The following is a 20754-nucleotide window of genomic DNA, read 5'->3' as shown; positions in this document are numbered from 1 at the left end:
GGCGCGGCGGGGCCGCTGTCCTGGTCGGGGCTCCCGCAGCCCCCGGAGCGGGCGCGGGGTGCGGTGTCCCCCCCGCTGGTGACCCGGGGCTGCCCCGGGCAGCGCGGACCCTCCCGGACTACGAGTCCCGTGCTCCCCCGCGCGGCGCGCTGACGTCAGACGCCGCGCTGTCCTTAGCCCGCGCACCCGGATGTGAGTCCCTTTTGCTCCCCCGGAAGGTGAGGATGGCGGAGCTGCCGCCATCGGCGCCGGGCCCGCCGCGCTCCATCCGCTGCCATCCGCCCGCCGGCGGCCCCGCCGCGATCACAGGCGCGGCCCGGCAGCCTCGGGGAGCGGCGGAGGGGCCCGGATGGGCGCGGGGGTGGGAGGAGCGGGAGTGTCACCGGTCCAAGTGGGCTAGGCCGCGGCGGGATGCGGAGGCCGCGCCGGAGCCTCCCGGGAGCTGGGCCGGGGCTGGACGGGGGAGGCCTTGGGGCACGGCCCGGCAGCTCAGCGGTACCGGGGCAGTCCCGAGCCGGGACGGAGGCGGCTGCAGGCTCGGGATGTGTTTGCGTGTCCTCGGGCTTCCCACCGAGGAGCGCTTGGATGGGCGCTGGAGCTGTTGTAACCAGCGTGCAGGAGCATTTCAGGTCACGTAGAGGCGCACAGGGAGCAGGGCTTGGTCAGCTATGGCTGGAGGAGGTGGCTGACAGCTACTGGAAAGGTGTGAAGGATGGTTTGGATTATTTCATTTTTATTTTCTATGCTTTGTAACGAGCCCTAAACCCTGCTGTCTGTGACCGCAGATGGCGGGTGAGAAGGCGCCGGAGAAGAAGCCAGCCGAGAAGAAGCCGGCCAAGAAGAAGGCAGGGGAGAAGAAGCCGGCGGAGCAGAAGCCAAGCCAGAAAGCAGCAGGGGACAAGAAGAAGAGGGTGAAGAAGTACCATGCCAGCCGTAACCCCGTCCTGGCCCGGGGCATCGGGAGGTATTCCCGCTCAGCCATGTACGCCAGGAAAGCCCTGTACAAGCGCAAGTACACGGCCCCAGAGACAAAGGTAGGGTGGGCAGCACTGGGGCAATAACGGGGTTTATGGTGGTGCCGTTGGTTTGAAATGTGCTGAGTTTTCCTTGTTCTTTGCGCGCAGATAGAGAAGAAGAAGAAGGAAATGCCCCGTGCCACCATCACTAAGCCAGTGGGGGGAGACAAGAATGGAGGCAGCCGGGTGGTTAAAATCCGGAAGATGGTATGGAAAAGCACCGGGATGCTCGTGGGGCTTTAGGCTGGGTGATGAGCCTCGTGCTTGGGGTGATGTAGGGGCCTCGGCCTGTGCTGTGCTTTCTGTGAGTACAGACCCAGCGTTCCTGGGAGGTGGTGGGAATTTAAGTGGGAATTCTCTGTCCTGTGTGTTGCTGTGCTGAGGTGGAAGCACGCACAAATCCAGAGCTGGACGCTAAATATTCCAAAATATTCAGTGTGTTCCCAAGCCCATCTGCAGCTGAAATCCTTCAGAAAGCTGAACCTCAGGGCAATAGGGAGAAGTTTTCTGAGGAGCTGCTGTGCTGTGAGACGCGGGTGGTACAAGATGTTTGTCCTCTGTTCCCAGCCCAGGTACTACCCCACGGAGGACGTTCCCCGGAAGCTGCTGAGCCATGGCAAGAAGCCGTTCTGCGAGCACAAGCGGCGCCTGCGGGCGTCCATCACCCCCGGCACGGTGCTGATCCTGCTCACCGGCCGGCACCGCGGCAAGGTGGGCACAGCTCCTGCTGCCAGGGGTTTGGCAGCGTTTCGGACGCCCTGAATCTCCCAGCTGATTTTTATCCGATCCTGCTCAGCCACTGGGCGTAAATCTGTGACTTCTGTTTGGTGTTTTCTTGTCCAGCCTTTAGGGGAGGCAGGGGTGAAATGTTTGTTAAATTAAGGTTGTTCTGAGCAGAGCTGGAAGTAAAACAGGCTCAGCCAGTTGCTTGGATACAATGCAAAGAGTTTTGCTGCAGAGCAAAGCCAGTGCCTGTTTCTGTTGCTGCTCCTACAAAGACAAAACTTTGTCCTACAGCAGTTACTGCAAAGGAAAAATTAGAGGAAAAATTAAAGTTTCATTCTTAATCTAATTACCAGGGTAGCACTGGATTGTTATATTGGGTTCTCCATCCTCAGGATGGTCACCAACACAACTGGTATCCTTTATTTTCTTAAATTCTCTGTCTTTGATGTTTATGATTCCATAAAGAATGTTGCCAGAGAAGGAAACCTTGACCAGAAGGAACAAAACACAATGGGGGAATGGCTCTGACTGTGTGAAGTTATAGAGTCCTTGTGGTGTTTATCCAATTGCTGCCTGTAACTCAGAGGATTTGGGTGCTGGGATGGCTGTTGCCATCCTGTAGGATGGGGGAAGAGTAAAAACTGGAGTAATTGCCTTTGCTTAGCCTTGAAAGATAAAGCTCATGGAGAGTCACGCTTGGTTGGAGAGGAGGCACCTGGAAGTGCTGGAGCTTGGATCACAAGGTGGCAGCTCCTCAGGTGGCACAGCTGACCCACACCTGGAGCACTGTCAGCTTGTACCAGTAACAGAGGCACAGTCCCAGTTTGGCTGTGGTATGGGAGCACTGGGACCTGAGGATTGATGTCCCATCTCATTTCTTTGCAGCGTGTTGTGTTCCTGAAGCAGCTTGATACTGGCCTTCTGCTTGTTACAGGTAAAAATTTTTATTTAAACATGGTATTATTCTGGGAGATTCTTTGGGTTTTTTAAGTTCAAGTTTGTCTCTGAGGTCAGTAGCACAATAGATCTGCACGTGTTTGGTTTGGCACATCAGTGGGGAATCACATTTTGTGGTGGAGTCACCACCCCTGGAGGTGTCCAAGGAACAACTGAATGTGGTACTCGGTGCTCTGCTCCAGTTGACAAGGTGGTGATCTGTCAAAAGTTGGACTTGATGATCCTTGGGGAGCTTTTCCAACCTTAATGATTCTGTCATTTGTGACAGGGAGGTGCTTTGCAGGGAGGTGGAGGGGAGATGATTAAACTTCAGATCTGACTAGCTGAAAGAGCTCAGAAAGGAAATGTTTGTATTTCTAGAGATTTTATCTGTAGGCAACTCTGAAGGAAGTGGTCATCAATAGACTACAAAAATTCAGCTTCAATGCAGTGATTTTCACCAGAAAAGCTGACCTTGTTCTCTCTTGTCTTCTCTGCCTTCAGGCCCCCTGGCTGTCAACCGTGTCCCACTGCGCAGGGCCCACCAGAAATTTGTTATCGCCACATCCACAAAGGTGGATCTCACTGGGGTGAAAATTCCCAAGCATCTCACGGATTCCTACTTCAAGAAGAAGAGGCTGAGGAAGCCCAAGCACCAGGAAGGAGAGATCTTTGACACTGAGAAAGAAGTAAGGGACAGGGTGGTTCCTCCTTTCTCAGTGCTCCAGGCTAGGCTGGAAAGGGGGAATTAGGAGGAAAAAAGCCAGGTGGATTTTAAGTGGTCATTATAAAGTGAGGTGATGCCATTTAAATGAGGTAATCCCCCTTCTAAATTTGGGGATTTTTCTCAGAGAAGAAGGAGTTATTATTCCAGTTAAATGTCTTTTTTGACCAAGAAGTGCTATCACTGTGTTGGCTCCAAGGAATGCTTCAATGCTCCTCTACCTTCGCATTATTGAGAGCAAATGCGGGAAAGATTTCTTAAAAATCCCAAAACTCAGGGTTTGCTCTGAATTTCCTCCTCTCTCTAAAGGATCCTGCGGTTGCTCCCAGGATTTTAATGTTGTTCTCTGTGCTTTGCAGAAATACGAGCTGACGGAGCAGCGCAAGACAGACCAGAAGGCCGTGGATTCCCAGATCTTGGCACGGATCAAGAAGGTGCCTCAGCTCCGGGGGTACCTGCGCTCCACATTCTCTCTCTCAAATGGAGTTTATCCTCACAAATTGGTGTTCTGAGCCTTCTGGAAGCACCACATTAAACTCCAAGGGAAAAAAGCAAGGATTTGTGGTGTGTTCATTGCAGTCTGCAACAGCAGGTGGTGCACGGCTCTGGCAATGCTTGTTGCTATGGGTTGAAACTCTGAGGGGCTGTAGGTAGTGACCAGAACTTGGAGAAGTTTGGGTGTAGGAGTTTTGGCTGTTGTAGTTTTGTGGTGGTTGTTTGATTTTTTTAACTATTTAACATAAATAGGAATTCAGCTTTCTTAACTCTGAAAGATCTGGGAAGGGATCCTGAACAGATTTTGCTTTGGGAATAGCAGCTAATTCTGGACACAGTGCAGGATAAAATCAAGACAAAATACGTCTGTGCTGAACTTCAGCTAATAAATAACTTCTTTAAGCTATTTCAGGAGCTATGCTTTGATTTTGAATGAAAATGCTGGGAATACTCCACAGTTTTGCAGGACAAAATTGTCTGAAAGTGAGTGGAGAAGGTTAGTGCTGTGTTGAACTCAGCAGAAATCAGTGTTCATACATAAAGCAGGGATGTACAGTTCACCAAGTCTGGCACTCCGGAGCTCTCCCTTAGCCAGACTTCTGCGGGAATCCAGGTTTATGTAACTGCACCATCTGTCTGCCCAGTAATTCTGAGCTGAGCTAGCCAGCAGGGTTAGACTTGATGAGAAATAGAGATTTCAACAAATTCGTCCAGGCTCCATGAAAACAGGATAGGGAAGAGAGCAATACAGCTCCCCCTGAGCTGGAAGCCATACTCAGTGGGAAAGAGGAATTGGGCTTGGAGTGCTCCAGAGGCAGTGAAGGAACTTGGACACCTCTGGAGTACCTGGTTTGCAGCAAGGGGCTGCAGTCTGGTGCTGGTGGGTGTTAAAGTGTCCAAAGTGAAAGCACGGGGCGCTCCCACCATCTTCCTGTTGGTAATTACCAGGCTGGGAGAGCTGAGGGGTGTCAGCCTGCAGAAGGGAAGGCTCCAGGGACACCTTAAAGCCCTTTGTAGTGTCCAAAGAGGCTTCAGGAGAGCTGGAAAGGCACTTGGGACGAGGCCTGGAGTGACAGGACACAGGGAATGGCTTCCCTCTGCTAGAGGCAGGGTTAGATGGGATTTTGGGAAGGAATTGTTACCTGTGAGAGTGCTGAGGCCCTGGCACAGGGTGCCCAGAGGATCCCTGTGGCTGTCCCAGGATCCCTGGAAGTGTCCAAGGCCAGGCTGGATGGGGCTTGGAGCAGCCTGGGATAGTGGAAGGGGCAGGGGTTGGAACAGGATGAGCTGTAAGGTCCCTTCCAAGCCAAAGCAGCCTGGAATTCTCTCTGAAGTATCAGTGAGGCTCAGCAGAGGGAGGCAGTGAGCTGGCTGTGTCCTGTGCAGAATTCCTGGCCTGCCTGGGAGGAGTCTCTTGCTCTGTGCTGTGTTCTGCCCTGTGTTCTTTTATTTTCCCTGACACTGGAATTTTGTCTGTTATTGGTTACATCTTTTGTGTGTGCTTTGCAGGATAATGGGATTAGTCACAGGTTTTTAAGTTAAAGGGGAGTTTTTCCTGCAATTCTGGGAATGGCCTGTTGATATAAATCAGCTCTAAAAAGATACAGAGGAGTTGTACACATCTCCCTGCTATTCCTAAGCTAGGTCTAAGAAAAACCTTAACCAAATATGCTTAGAAAGTTCACTTAACTTAAAAACTGTGTGTGGGAACGCTGAAATGGGGAAAGCCCCAGCAAGGAGAATCAGAAGAGTTTGTAGGAGCTCATGGTATTGTAGTCTGCAACCCCAAATTCAGTCTCACACTTGTGCTCTTGAGGGAAAACTGCAGGACATATTAATGCTCCAGTCATTCCCTTCCCTCTGGGAGTGGGGAAGTTGCAATAACAAAATAGCCCCAAAACCAGTCGGGTGTGGAGATCCAATGGTGCTCTCTGGAATTCCTGGTTGCTCTGACACATTCCTGCTTTGTGGATCAGGAGACACCTGGAACCATTAACCTTGTTTGCTGGGAGGGGAGGCTTTGTCTGCCAGTGTGCTGTCAGGAAGTGATTTGGAAATGGGAGTTGGTTATCAACAGATGCTGGTCTGGAGCAGTGCTGCCATTGCCCTGTTCTGTCACCTGTGTGATGAGGTGGTGACAGTCACACACCCTGCAAGGTGGGGAGGAAGGGAGGGAGGAATCTGCTCCTGTCAATGGCTGAGCTGAGTCACTGGCCCAGCTGGGTGCCAGTGTCACACCAAGGGATGTGGGAGCAGGAGAAATTGGAGCACCAAATCCTGCCTTCCCGAGGCCAAGCAGCTCCTCAGGCTTTGCTGCAGGAAATGGAGATGGCAAACCCCTTGTATTCCATAAGGAGAGGCAGCCAGTGATCAGCTGTGATGTGTCTGTCTCCAACCTCCCAAATATTTTCCCTGAGTTCTGTGAAATCTGCCTTCTTTCTGAAAAGCTGCAGGGTGAGGGATGGAAAACAGGAAAAACGAGGCCTGTGCAGGTCACCAGCACAGAGGGATTTTTTAATCCAGATAATGCTGGCCCCTACCTGAACACAACTTGCAGCACATAAAGAGCCTTTGTGTGTGTTCTGGCTGTCCCCAGCATTTCCCATTCCATGTGAACAGTTCTGCAGCTGGGCTCGCTGAGTCACTGCTTTTTCCTGGGCAGCCCCCACAGAAGAAGCCAGAGACATCCAAAGCCTCCATCACCCAATGAAAAGTGCTGGAGATGTGCAGCTCCAAAAATAGTGACAGCCTCAACCACAGCAGCACTTCATTAGCATCAAATGTGCTCTTTGCTTCAGCTGCCTAATAAAGTGATATGTAATTATAATAAAGCATCCTTTGGAGAGGAAAGAGAGAGGGATGTTGGCTTTCCCAGGGAATTGATAATAAGATGTGATGCCTTGTTATCTCCAGGCACCTATTTTTACCTGTCAGCTGTGCAGTGACCTGGTGGCTGCAGTTCCAGCCCAGTGAGGCTCTGTCCAGCTGCCACAGCAGGCAGTGGGCTCAGGGAGCAGCCACTGCCTTGGCCTCTGGAATGAGAATCCTCCTGGACCCAGGATCCTCAGGAGAAACTGAGGCTGATCTGCAAGACAAAGTCCTTTCCAGTGCCAGGTTTGTAGAGAACAGTTACCTGTGGCGTTTCAGCTGTGACACTCTTGGGTTTAACCTTAATTAAGAGAGGACGCTCTGGCTGGCATGTGCAGGTGTTTTTATGGGACTCTCACACCTTTTGGGCCAAGTGGTGAGGAAAATTTGCCAAATTCCCAGATGTCCAAGGACTGGCTGCTCAGTTCATCTGTGCTGTAGGATGTGTCTTGTCATGAAGAAGAGGCTGAACCTTTTTCTCCCAGCCTATTTCCACCTGATCCCTGCCCTGCCTCTCCTCAAAGTTCAGAACTGTTGCAAAGAAATTCACTGTGGATGTCCCCACAAGCTCAATAAATAATCAAATAAATGCCAATCCTATGGATACACCATAAAAAAACTCCTGTTCCTGTCCTGGTTTGGGAAGAGGAACTGAGGTTCCCAGCCACTATTCACCTGTTAATTGGATTTCTCCAGTTCTCCTGCATTGTAGGCTGCACTGAGCACTTGACAACTCATTGCTTAAGCAATTAGAACAATTAAATCCTTATTTTTATAAGGCTCTTATTCATAATAGTCCTTGTTATGTTTTGTTCTGGAAGCCACTGGTTGAGCAAAGCCAGGCCATTCCTGACTGACTGCAGAGGGTGGGTCTGGGATGGTTGCATGTGGAATTTGACATGGGTGCCATGCAGAAACCAGGACATTTATCTTTAGTTACATTTTAATTCTTTGTTTGGGTTGTTTAGATCAGAGCAGTCTTAACCCTCTCCCAGATATCAGTCAAAAACCCCATTTTTGTCAGCTGGCTGGCTTTTTTTGCTCACTTTATCTATTTTTTTTCCCCATTATTTCAGTGTTTATCTCAGGGGAAATGACTTTGCATGATGGATTGCACACAGAGCCAGCAGCTTCTCTGACCTAAGCATGGTTCACACTCCATCAGACATAAACACTTATTAGTTGTAATAGTGATGAGGAGAGAGGAAGCACAGTAGTCAAAATAGGACTTGAGATGAAAGAAATTCAATGTTTTTTCCTCAGCAATATTGATTTTCTGTGTGATCCTGAGCAAGGCACCTATTTTCAGAGAGGTCTGTGCTCACATACTGCAGAAAGCAGAAATATTTTCTCACTGGTCTCAAGAAGTGTTTTCAACTTCAGAAAATGGAAAATTTATGTCCATTTTCTGAAGTACATAAAAGAATAAGCAGTCTCTGCTTGCCTGACACTGAGAGGGGACCTGATCCATTAATCTGATCTTGTTCTGTGAGATCATATCAACATTTCAGACTAAAAAGTACAAAAGCTGTGCTGTGTTGAAAACTGGCACAGGTGGCACAAAGAACAAATGTTCTCATAGTCCTATTTATCAGTTTTAATGTCATTTTTTGCAGAATTTAGGCTGTTTTATTTGTACAGGGCAGCAGAGCTCAAAGATTTAGAAACTCTGGAGCCATTGGGTGTTTCTTCAGTTGCCCTATTAGCAGGTGCTGGTGCTTTGCCTGCAGATTGGTTTTAATGATGAGCATAACCAGCTTCTCATATTTTACATCTGCTGAGCACTTTGGCCTTGTGACACCCAGCACAGGTCAAAAACTGCCATGAGAACACCAAGACTTGTTCCAATGGATTGGAGAAACCATTTTACAAAGGTAAAATGATTTTACAAAGGTAAAATGATTTCTCCAATCCATTGGAACAAGTCTGTGGGATGCAGAGAGCCACCCCAAGGAGCACAAGGAAAGGCTCTAAATCTCATGGAGGAAATAAAGTTTAAACCAGAAGCAATTTCATCTTCATCCATTTTGTCAGACCTAGTGGATGTAGAGGTTTTCCACTGGCCTGACAGATGCCTTAGGATGTAATTGGTTTTAAAATTAAGGGTTTCAAGTATCACCATGTGCTGTACATGGGATTCTATTGTTCAAAATGGCCATTTTGACAAGAGGAATTAAACCCCAAGATTAAATGTACAAAAGCAGCCCTTGGTTCACAAGGGAGGAAGTGCATTTTTCAGAATAAGGCCCTAAAAAGAGTGATGCACCCTCAAAATGATGGCACCATTCAAATTTCTGGTGAGAATGTCCTGCTGAGCTGAAAGGAAAATCTCTTTTGTGGAATTTCGTAGACATTGGTGGGGAACCAGAATTCTTCCTTCATGAAAACACAAAAAAACTGAACAAATGTCCCTGTGGAATCAGGGAACTGAAAGCACAGCAACTCCTGCTCAAAGGAGAGGCACATGGCAGAGCTCCTGTGCACTGCACACCGTCCACATGGCTTCCCTGGGGCCTGACAAAGTGCAAAAAGGCCACTGGGAACCTGGAGCTTTGTGTTTGTGGAGGAGAAAAAAGCCAAACACATGCCCAGAGCAGGGGCACAGAGGGGAAAAAAAGGAAAACTGCCTTTTGAGGGTGCTGATGCAAGAGAAACTTCGAGAGGGTTGGGGGTTTTTGTTCAAATCCTGGCTTTGGTCAAAGCACTGAGCATAAAAATGTGTGGTTTATTTAATCCAGCACTCCAGGAAAGACATGCCTGCTTTGTAATTAAACAGAACTTCATCAAGGCAATGTCTCACATCATTCTGTCACTGCCTTCTAACACAGACAACCCATTAATCCCCAAACTGCCTGACAGCTTGAATAAAAAATAGAATTAAAATAATCCAAATAACAGCACAAATTGTGTGGTTTGGGCTCCCTTGAAATAACTGCTGATTTCACAAGTGCCTGAGAAGGGTGTCCCAGTGTGAGCCAGGCAGTGCAGCTGCTCCTGGGGATTTATAATTCTCATTTGAATTTCTATCACTCTTCCCATCCTGTCACCCTGAGCTTCAACTTCTCATGTCATTCAATTGCCACCACCCCAAGCCTGGGCAGACTGAGTAATCAAGCCTAAAAAATGACTTTTTGATGTGTTTGTCAGGCCCAATCAAGAGCCACATGATAACAGAATGGAGCCCAGCACACAAAATGTGGTCCCTGTGCTGCAGGAGGAGGGCTGGGCTAATGTCACCTGTCTGGGAAATGATAATCTCATGAAGGGGGTGATGCTGGTGGCCTTGGGTGACTGACAGCACTGCTCTGGTGCTCCTGTTGATTAATTGATTGTTTGTGGGGTTATTTTAGTTGAAGTTTAGCTCTTCCTGGTTCTTTGTAGGCTCCTTGTGATGTTCTTTTTAAAGAAACACTGTGCTGTTGTTAAGCATAAAATGAAGAATTATAAAATAATTCCCTGTCAGGACCAGGATTTTATAAGCACAGGACATTCCACTGCACAGCACATAAACTCACCTCTACATCACAAAGGAAGAAACTCTCCTGCCTGTAGCAGCATGAAAAGATTTTCAACCAGCCTGGCTTCACCCAGGGGCCAGTCGAGCCTAAATGTGGGATGATGAATAATTTGGCCTTTCCTGGTTTGTGCCATCTGGCTGGAAGGAAAAAAGGGAAAAAAAGGTGAGTGATAGAGAGCATAAGAGGACTGCACCTATCACATAAATCAGCAGCACCCCAAACCACAGCACACATCTCCAGCCTCTTCTGTTTGTTTCCCTCATATTTATATCCTGTCAACGTGTTCACTCACTGGGACTTTATTATATAATAGTTATTACTCTCCTTTTAAAAGCAGATTCTTGGCTGGAAATAGAGGAAAGAGGCACTGGAAAGAACAAGAGAAATGCTGCAAGAAAGAAAGGAAAGGGAGGAAGGCTCCATGGGAAGAGCACCTTTGGAGATGGGGGCACTTAGAGCTGCAAGACAGCACCACACAGAGAGCAAAATTGTTCTTCCCAGAGGAAAACCATTCCACTTATTCCACTTTGCACAGCTTGGCTTCAGCTCTCAATTAGTGGTTTTCAGTTTTAGCTTTGTTTTGAATGTCTGTCACCACTGAAGAGAAAATCAGCACAGACTAACATCTGCTCAGGCCAGGGATTCGCTGCCCTGCCTTCCCTTGGAAGGAAAAGGGTTGGTAGTGCTGCAATGCTGGTGCAAACCTGCTAATTAGGAATTCACACTCTTGCATCTGATTTAGGAATTGCAGGTAAAAGACAAAGATGATGAAAGTTCAAGCACAACTTCTTTTAAAATCCTCATTTAAAATCCTGTTTCTCTCTTTGCTTTGGTGTCCTGTTGGTTCAGACTCTCCAGGGACACCTTTCACTATCCCAGGTTGCTCCAAGCCCTCTCCAACCTCGCCCTGGACAGGGAAATTGTCCCAAAATGTACTTTTCCCTCTGGAATGTTACATTGTAAATGTCAATGTTTCAGCTTTTTATTCTGATTAGGATTGAACATTTTTGATAAATAATCTCTGAAGCTCTGCCCAGATCTCAGCTTTGGCCAGTGTGTGCACGTGACCAGGTGGGGAGAGAGAACTTTTCCAGGGATATCACTTCTGGAATTTGGCCATTACAGCTCTTGCTCAGAGCGAAGTAACAGGAATTTCCCCTGTGTTGAACCAATCCCTGTTTGAGGGAATCCCTCAAACACAGGGATTGCAGGATTAGTATTTTAACCAATTCACTTGGGAAATCAGAGAAAATTCTTGAAATACAAATGTAGACATACAAATTATTTCTTGATAGGCTAAGAGAAAACCAGCTTGTGACACTTTCTCTTTCCAAGGGTTTTAAATAAAACTTTAAGTAAAATGTGGGGTAAATATGAAGCCAGAGATGCCACCTTGTCACGTTTATATGTTTACAATATTGAGCAGAATATTGTACCAGATTATTTTTCTATTTATTTATCCCTCGTGTTACTGCAGCAGTTTTCAGAAAGGTTGAATTTTAAACCAGCACAGAATAGCTGTATTTAAACCTACCTATTTTGGGATAGTAATAATGAGTCTTCTGAGACATTTGAGATTCAAAAATTCAGGACAACCATTCAGGGATCTGCTTAGCTCCCAGCCACTCTTTCTCACTGATGGGCAGCATTTAGGTACTTCCAGAAAAGGCTACTAGAGTAAGAAAATGAGACCTGAAATTTGGGAGAGCACTGTTAAATGCCAACACGCCAAGGGAGCAGGAAATCCCAAAGAAAAGATCAGGCTTCCAACTATCCAAGTTTGAAAGGACAGGGATTATTTAGTGCAGGGGTGGTGGGGAGGAACTCTGGTCACAGCTCTCATGGGTGAAGACAACAGGAGAGGGAGGAAATAAACTGTTCTTTGTGTCTGCAACAGCTGGAAAAGAAAATGGAAAGGGTTAAATTGCAATAGTAACGGATTAGGAAACTCCCTAAAGATAAAGACAATTCAACAGTGGAAGAGACTGAAGAGAGAAGCTGTGGCTGCCCCACCCCTGGAAGTGTCCAGGGCCAGGCTGGCCGGGGCTTGGAGCCAGCTGGGATGGTGGAAGCTGTCCCTGCCCATGGCAGGGGGTGGAATGGGATGGGCTTTGAGCTCCCTTCTAACCCAAACCACTCCAGGATTCCCAGATTCTGTGATTCCACATTTTACATTTGTTTCCTGTCCAATTTAAGTAAGGCCATGTTTGCAAGGTAGTGATTCATACTCTTGTTTCCTATAACCCTTATTCATTTTAACAAAAATATCTATTTGTTCTTCCTCCCTCAAACCCACCTTGCAATCTTCAGCAATTATTGCTCTTCTAAATGAGAAAAATGTGAATATTTCCATTTGCAATTAAAATACACTTCTGAGGTTTGGAATTATTTTATTTCACTGTCTAGTTTCTTCCTTCTCCTCTTTCAAACATTGTTTTTTTTTTTTTTTTCCACTTCAGTCCTTTCTAAGTTTTACTTGGAGAAACTGTATTTTTTAATCCCAGCCAATGTGCCAAGAAATGCCAGTATTCCTTGGGTAGTGGCCTTATTAATGATGGCATTTGGGCTCCTTAAATAACAAGTACCAGGCAGAGGAGCCAGGATTCAGGGTCTGCAAATCTGGTTAGTGCAGACCACGTAAAAATAGCAACTTGTTTTTCTTTTTCACACATTTCTTAGTGCCACAATGGTCATTGAAACTGAAAGTGTCATTTCTAAATGAACAGAAAGATACACAGCAAAGCCTTGGGATGAAAAGAGTTCTCCCCACACATAATAGCTGTTAATGTAGAATTAAACTGAAGGGTGAGACAATGCTGCTTTAAATCCCATTACATAATAGGCAAATTCCAAGCAGGAATAGGGAATTTCCATTTGCAGCTCGCAGGAGTGAATTTTTGCCCACAGCCCATAAGCATCTTCTGCCAAATCTCAGTATCTGTGATGTCCAGAGAAGCACAAGGACACAGGAGACCTGCACAGGAAGGAGCTGATCCCAAAATCCTTCCACCAGAGGCAGAGGCAACCACAGCAGCTCAAAGAACACTCAACATCTGCTCCAAAATAATGGAAAAAAAAATGCAAAATAATGGAAGCAAAAGAGTGGTTTTCTGTAGGAACCTATTTACAAGTTGAAGGTTTTATTCCTTCAGCTTGATGATCGGTGTCACAAAGTTATTCTGGTCTATTTTTTAAGTCTTCCCATAAAGTAGTCCAAGATTTCTTTGTAGTTGCTTCTGTACCCCTCTGACTGCACACTGAAGCTGCAGTGGCTGACATTTCCTGGTGACAGGCAGAACACAAATATTATATTTTTTTCATTCCATTACACAACATCTTCTGCAGCAGATGCCAGGCAAACTGCATGGAGTTTGCTGCATCCACTACAGCCCTAGTGCTGAAAATTCCATGTAGGAAGCTACATCAGCATTCCATGTAAGTTTATAGATTGTACAACACACTCTTAATTCCTGAATGGCAGGCACTTCAAATAATTTAGGAAATTACATTTAGCAGTAATTATTTTATTTACCTGCAGTGAGGCAGGACAGGGTAGGTTTCTCAGTTTTATTCTATTGCTTTCATTCAATAACTGCTTTTTAACTTTGAATTGTCAAGTCAATGGCATTCAGAAGAACTCCAAATAAGCAAATCAATAACTATAAAATGATGAATATCCCTTCTGTTCAGCTTGGGAAGTCTTCACACAGATTTGGCTAAAAGGAAGACTTCCAAAACATCTGCACAATGTGCAGGTCAGAGCCAAGGGGGCTGTTTTCACTGGAGGCAGCTCAGGTTGCTTCCCACAGAAACCCACATGGATCAGGATCCTTCCTGGAAGAAACTGTCACCAGCCCCCAAAGGACAAAGCATAGCCCCTGCCAGGGAATAACGTGGCCACACACCTCGTTCAGTGCCTCGCCTGCTGTGGAAGCTTCCAGAGCCTCTCCTGGCTCTGAGTCAGCTCCTCATTCCTGTAAAAGGCCTTGGCTTGCATCCCAAGGCAGAGGATTGAATCCACAGCCATATCAAACACGGATTCTCCAGCTGGGAGCTGCTGTGGCAGCCACGTTCCTGCGGGATAAAGCAGTCCAGGAGGCCTTGGAAAGAGCTGCAGACAAAGCATTTTCAGCCTGGGGTTACCTTTGGAGAACAGGTACATCCAAACCTCTGGAAAACTCTGCAAACCCTTTCTGCTGATCTCCTTCACCTTGCTTGTGAAGGGAACATCCCATTTGACTCCCAGCTCTGCTGTTTGTGTTGATTTTGTGGAAGATACTCAACTAGCACCATGATAATAACAAGATCTAAAGATGGAATGCTTTTTTGGTGGAGTGTTACTCCCACTGAAATGCACACACACTTTGTGTTTCTCTCCCTCTATCCTCACGTGTGAGATGAATGAAAACAATGTCAAACTCCCACTCTGGGAACAAAACATGAACACCCGTGGCTGTCTCCCCATGAAATGTTGTGACTAATCCAACCCCAGGAGTTTTTCCCTTGCTCCAAGGAACCCCCGGGAGCCTGGCTTATCTCCCCTGCCAGAACTCAGCTGCCACGTCCCACCTGCCAAAAAATCTTCCAATCTCAGCATTCCCTCTGTTCTGACTCCTCCCAGGGCTCCCATGGGAGGATCAGGGTCTGTCTGCAGCCGTTGTTCTCTCTGTCATGTCTTGACCAAAAATAACAGATGCCCACGAAGCTTCTCCCTCATAAAAACTTTTGATAGCAGCTCTGCACACTCCCCCTGTTCAAAAATTACTGCTGCACAGAGGCAAATAATATCTATTTCTAGAATAAACCAAGCCTGGAGACCCTTGTACTGTCCAGCACATGAATAGCAGGGATGTCCTACCAAACAGTGCACAGAGCTATCACACAGATCTCTAAATTACTGTTTGTTTGAACTTACCTGAACCCTGTGTCAACTGAACTGGCCTCAAAAACAAGATACACAATGCTATAAGTGCTCAGACTGCTGAATCAGGGCTACAAAAGGGCTTTGCATGGGTGCAATGTTGAGTGGTCATCCATTACATGGAAAAATATGCTTCTTCCCAGACAGATTTAATAGGATATAAAGCACTGGTGGTAGATCTCGTTTTACTCCAGCTCTGAATAAGTTTTTCCTGCAATAGCACAGCACATTTGTTATAATGCACTAATATGTTAAATAATTTAATCTGATCAAACAGGTAAATAAATGCATAGAGCTCTATCTCTGCTCAGTTGTGCACAGTCACTGTTCCATGAAAAGCAGACACTTGCAATGGGAATCCCCACAGCAATTATCCACTAAAACTATTTAACATTTATCACCACGTCTTTCTCATTAACATGATTTGTCTCAGCAGCACGTCCTTTGCTGCACATCCAGGTACAGCTGCCTGTGACACTTTGTGCCTCTGAACGGCCTCAGGGCGAGGTCTGAGGGGACTGAGGATAAAATTAGGCTGAGAAAGAAGGATCAGTTTTCCTCTGGATCTCCTTTTTTCCACACATACTGAGGTGTCACAACCCTTTTGCTTTACAGCCTCTGGAGTCCATAAATCCAGATTTGAAGGGACATACCTGCTTGCTCATGAGTTCTTTGGGAAAAGCTCCTTGCGGGGTGACAGGATTCCTGCGAGATGGTGATGGAGCGGGGCAAGGGGAAGGGAGAAAGGGAAATCATTCTGTGAGGGGACAGACAAAATAGGGGCTGCGGGAGAGGAGAAACAACCATGAGGGAGAACGTGAGGGACCAGCCCTGGAGGGAAATGGGGAGTTTCAGAGGGGCCCAGTAAGCCAAGCCAAGAGGATTGACAAGGAAACTGAGGAGAACAGCGCTGAGGGAGCAGCTCTCTGTCCGGGCGAAGGGTGGAGGGAGGTGAAGGGCTGAGGGAGATGCCATTGCATGAGGGTGAGACGCCGGGGCAGTGCCAGGGGTGAAGCCCTGAGGGGACCGTCCCTCGCGGCGGGACGAGCGAGGGGCTGAGGGGAGCAATCCCTGAGGGATGAGGCGAGGCGCTGAGGGGAGCGCCCCGCGGTGCGGATGAGGCTCTGAGGGGCGAACACCCGGCGCGGGTGAGCCGCTCCCCGGTGCGGTTTATGCGCTCCCCGCTGTGCGGGCGATCCGCTCTCCCTGGCGCGGGGGAGGCGCTGAGGGGCGATATGAGCGCGCTGAAGCTCTGAGGGGAGCGCTCCCGGTGCGGGTGCAGCGCTGCGCCCGGTGCAGGTGACCCGCTCTTCCCTGTGCGGCTGCTACCCTCCCCGCGGCGCCCAGTGCGGACGACCCGCCGTCCCCGGTGAGGTTGAAGCACCGAGCGGAGCACACGCGGTGCGGGTGAGGCGCCGTGCCCTGTGCGGACGACCCGCCGTGCCCGGTGCGGGTGGAGCACCGAGCGGAGCACACGCGGTGCGGGTGAGGCGCCGTGCCCAGTGCGGACGACCCGCCGTGCCCGGTGCGGGTAAAGCACCGAGCGGAGCACACGCGGTGCGGGTGAGGCGCCGTGCCCGGTGGTGCGGGTGAAGCACCGAGCGGAGCACACGCGGCGCGGGTGAGGCGCTGTGCGCGGTGCGGGTGGAGCACCGAGCGGAGCACACGCGGTGCGGGTGAGGCGCCGTGCCCGGTGGTGCGGGTGAAGCACCGAGCGGAGCACACGCGGTGCGGGTGAGGCGCCGTGCCCGGTGCGGGTGAAGCACCGAGCGGAGCACACGCGGTGCGGGTGAGGCGCTGTGCCCGGTGCGGGTGAAGCACCGAGCGGAGCACACGCGGTGCGGGTGAGGCGCTGCCGGCAGCGCCGCCGGTGCGGGCGGAGCGGCGGGAGCGGCCGGGGGGCGAAGCTCCGGCGCTGGGGGCGTGTCCCGGCGCTCGGGGCGGCGCCGCGGGGCGCGGGGGGCGGGGCCCCGCGGGCTGGGAGGGGGCCGGGTGTATTGTTCCCCGCGCGGTGCATGCCGGGCGCGCCTCAGCCCCCAACATGGCGTCGCGCTGTCAGCGGTGTGTGTGAGGCGGGCGCGGGACGCGGGGCTGCGGGCGGGCACGGCGGCTCCCGGAGCTCCCCGGAGCGCCGCCGCCGCGGTGGCAACGCGCCGCTCCTCGCTGCTGCCCGCCGCGCCCCGGCTGTCCGGCGCCCAGGCCGCTGGGGACGCGCCTGCCCCCGCCCTGCCCCCGCCATGGGCGGGTAGCGGGACCCGCCTCGCCTCAGCCCTGCGGAGCCCCCCCGCCCTCCGCGCCATGGGGTCCCCGGCGGCCGCCTCGGCGGCCGCGGCCACCGACTCGGCGCAGTGGCTGTCGGTGAAGGAGGAGACCATCTTCCTGCACGACGGGCTGATCCGGGTCACCGACCTGGCCGAGCTGCCCAGCGAGATCATTGGGGTGGCCGAGCCCGGCGACACCGAGCTGGAGGTGAGGCGGCCGCCCGAGCTGAGGGGAGGGACGGGGCAGGGCCAGGGCGTGAGGGGGAGGATGCCCCCGGGAGAGGGGCACGGTGGCAGCGGAGGCCTGAGGCGAGGAGGACGGGGGATGGGAGATGGGGGTGCAGGGAGGATGACTGGGGGAGGATGGGGGGCCGGGATGGAGGATGCTGCGTGCGGATGCCGGGTGAGGGATCTGGAGTCCGGAGCCAGCCGGTGTCGAGGCGTTCTTGAGTCGATCTAATTTATTAAAGATAATAATGAAAGTGGAGCTGGGCAGGAGGATGGTGAGGTGCTGATGTAAATGGAGGGTGAAGTATTGGTGCGTCCTCCTTGTTTTGAATCGGAAAGGTTTGGAAATCAGAGCCGCACTCACGGATTTCAGCGTGGCCTTCGGCCCGTTTATTTTTATTGAAGGTTTTGTGTTTTCTTGCTGTTACTTTTAGACGGTTGGTAATTATCAGCCTTACAACGACATGTTCAGAGGTGCCCGGGTGTTTTATTCAGCTGTTGACAGTGATCGTTGTTAAGGAGCCAGGAGGGCAGCCCAGATTTTCATCCCAGCTTTTTACCTTCCCAGAACTGCCCCCGGTGTTGGCTGCAGGCAGGCGGTGCAGCTGTTTTATCTTAGGAGGAGCCGCTGAAGGACTGAATGTCACGGATTATAGGTTGCATCTATTTGGTAGACTGCATTTTTTTTCTTCCCCCCTGTGTGCCTCCCTTCTCCTCTTTCACCCCACCCTCCTCCCCGGCAATGTGGCTCGCAATGACACAGGGGCTTTGTCACCGGAGCTGAGCGGTGGCAGCGGACAGGGGACGCTCCAGCCGGAGCTTTACCTCCGGGCTCTGTTTGGTCCGAGGCATTTTAGGCCGAAAAACCCCTTTTAGTAAAGCTTTAGCTGCTGTCTGGGCTGTTGCTGAGAAGACCCCCACGAGCAGTCCTGACAACATTATTGTTCATCGGATGATGTGGAACCTTTACGGGCTCTGGGGAAACTTCCCCCATCCTTATCTAAGGAAAGATATTTTCTGCAGGACGTGCATTTTCTGTCCTGTGTGTTGGGACACTGGGGAATGGCATGGAGAAATCAGCTGCTCCCTTGAAATGGGTGTTGGCAAATATCACATGAAAAGGAAAAGGGAGATTTTTAAGGTGGCTGACTTATCTCTGTGTGTATAAACATGGAATGATTCTCCCTTGTGATCAGAGTTGCTCTGGCTTCAGTGCAGTTTGGATGCAAGAAAATATTTTGATTCCATGGCACAGTTCTAGAAGCAGCATTGAGTTTAAAACCTGTGCTAGAAAAATAATGTGCTCCCGCAGCATTTTTCATGTTATATCATAAGAAAGGAGGATATCCTTTAAAAAAAAAAAAAAAGACCTTATTTTAAGGTCTTGCCAGCCAGGCCAGAAGTGTGTTCCAGCCTGGAGCTTGACACACAGCTTCACTTGACAAACACTTCAGCTCTGGAGAATTTTTTTGTTAGTGTTAAGAATGTTCTAAAACTCCAGTTGTTTGGGAGAGATAGGAATGGAATTGGTGCTACTGTGTCTTGTGCTTTATGACATTTATTATAACAAGTGTTGCAGCAATCCAGTGCCACTGATTCACCTCATTTTTTCTGCTCCAGAGATTCTTTTCCTGTTTGTGTTTGCAGTGCAAAACTTTTAAATAAATAATTAAATATGACTTTTTGCTGTTGTGCTTATTTTTGATAAGTACTGATTTTTATTTATTTTGATCTTTATTCTTAAGTCACAGCTTATGAAAGCCTTTTATTTCCATCCACTGATAGAATTGACGATCACAAGCGATCAATTTCATTTTCAGATATCTGCAAATTGGTTTAGAGTTTGGTATTGAGGGGGAAGGGTTTTAAAAAATGAAATTTCACATGGTGCAAATGTAAAATATTTAGCCTGTAACTTTTCTGTGCTTTTTTTTTAATGCTGTTTTCATTTAAATAAGGGGTACTTTGGTGATGTGGAATGGCTTTGAGGAGCCATTTTGTGGAAATAGGTGCACACATCTGATTGACGCGTGGCCATGCAACCGACTGCTACACAAGAGCTCATTTACACTCTTTCTACTCCTACTTGCAGTGTAATAAATATCTTTGAAAATGGTCCAAACAGAAACCTCTTGGGATGTGCTATTGGCCAAGGGTAGGAGATGCTGCAGCTGCTGCTTTGATTAGGAAACTTCTTTAATTCACTTCTTGTGCTTCATCAGTGGTGGTCAGAAGCCTGGCTGAATTTCGGAGCTGAAGTGCTTAATTAAAAATGTATAATGTTTAATACTCTAATGGTTATTTTTTTGGGTGGAGAAGTATCATTCTGGTCTGTTTTGCCTAAATATCCATTTAAGGAGTGTATTGGTGACTAATGTCAGTGTGTTTGGATGTGCTTCCTTTGTCCTTCTGTTCAAAGGTTCTGTCTATTTATAAAAAGAAAAGCAGAGGAAAAAATGTTACAGTGCTGGTGGTATGCCAAGAAAGGCTTATGAAAACTTACTCTTTTGTGTTACTTTGACTCCCATGCAGCTTTGATTTTGTATTTTTGTGTATTTGTATACACTTGTATTTATACATATATACTTTAATGGTATGTTACAATAACCTTAATCTTATCTTTCAACTAGTTCTAGGAGTATGTTGAGTTTTAAAGGGTGTGGAGGTTTTTGCTCTGTTTTTATTTTTCTGTGATGATGTGTGCCAACTTCTTAGATTGTTTCAGCATATTTACAGAAAATCAGGGCTTTTTTTTTTTTTTTAATTTGATAGAATTTTGTAACATTATGCATGAACCAGCTGCTCCTGGTGCAGGTTTCCCACTAAAATCCTCTAGTCAGGAGAGACCTGGATTAGTCGGTGATTACAGAAGCCTTTGGACCTTTATTTTAAAACCTTTCACACAGAGAAATCTCTGATGGAACAAAGTCTTCTCCTTTCAGGAGACAACCCTCAGTGACAGAGCTTGAGGTGTTACCATGACATTTTGGCTGGTCAGTGCCCACCCAGGAGGGACATTGAGTGCAGAAGAGCTGTTCCTTAATGTGGCCCAAAGGGAACT

General features: G+C 48.7%; 2 protein-coding genes across 4 annotated transcripts in view; both read left to right on the top strand.

The window, feature by feature from the left end:
• The first annotated feature begins 9 nt into the window (after positions 1-9).
• On the top strand, positions 10-3957 carry RPL6 (ribosomal protein L6). Of its 2 annotated transcripts, none has more exons than XM_053959613.1 (7): positions 10-218; positions 786-1034; positions 1125-1223; positions 1584-1727; positions 2628-2676; positions 3183-3367; positions 3762-3957. In XM_053959613.1, the coding sequence occupies exons 2-7, from the start codon at positions 786-788 to the stop codon at positions 3912-3914; spliced, it is 879 nt and encodes a 292-aa protein (XP_053815588.1). In that variant the 5' UTR covers positions 10-218; the 3' UTR covers positions 3915-3957. The 2 variants fall into 2 exon arrangements, with proteins under 2 accessions (XP_053815588.1, XP_053815590.1); XM_053959615.1 differs by lacking the exon at positions 10-218 and adding an exon at positions 507-703.
• Positions 3958-17458: 13501 nt separating this feature from the next.
• Positions 17459-20754, top strand: part of HECTD4 (HECT domain E3 ubiquitin protein ligase 4) — a 66030-nt gene continuing 62734 nt past the window's right edge. For both annotated transcript variants that reach the window (XM_053959252.1, XM_053959251.1), the window contains exon 1: positions 17459-17673. In XM_053959252.1, the coding sequence (XP_053815227.1) occupies positions 17503-17673 (171 nt within the window). In that variant the 5' untranslated portion in view covers positions 17459-17502. The remainder of the gene's footprint in view (positions 17674-20754) is intronic.

Source organism: Vidua chalybeata, chromosome 18 (assembly GCF_026979565.1).
Source record: "Vidua chalybeata isolate OUT-0048 chromosome 18, bVidCha1 merged haplotype, whole genome shotgun sequence".
Lineage (NCBI taxonomy): Eukaryota > Metazoa > Chordata > Aves > Passeriformes > Viduidae > Vidua > Vidua chalybeata.
This window is presented reverse-complemented; position numbering and strand designations above follow the sequence as displayed.

Excerpts from the sequence above, each read along its gene's own strand:
- RPL6 (XM_053959613.1), top strand. The coding sequence starts at position 786 with ATGGCGGGTGAGAAGGCGCCGGAGAAGAAGCCAGCCGAGAAGAAGCCG. Across the intron at positions 1,224-1,583 it reads TGGTTAAAATCCGGAAGATG|CCCAGGTACTACCCCACGGA; the intron begins GTATGGAAAAGC and ends CTCTGTTCCCAG. Across the intron at positions 2,677-3,182 it reads TGGCCTTCTGCTTGTTACAG|GCCCCCTGGCTGTCAACCGT; the intron begins GTAAAAATTTTT and ends CTCTGCCTTCAG.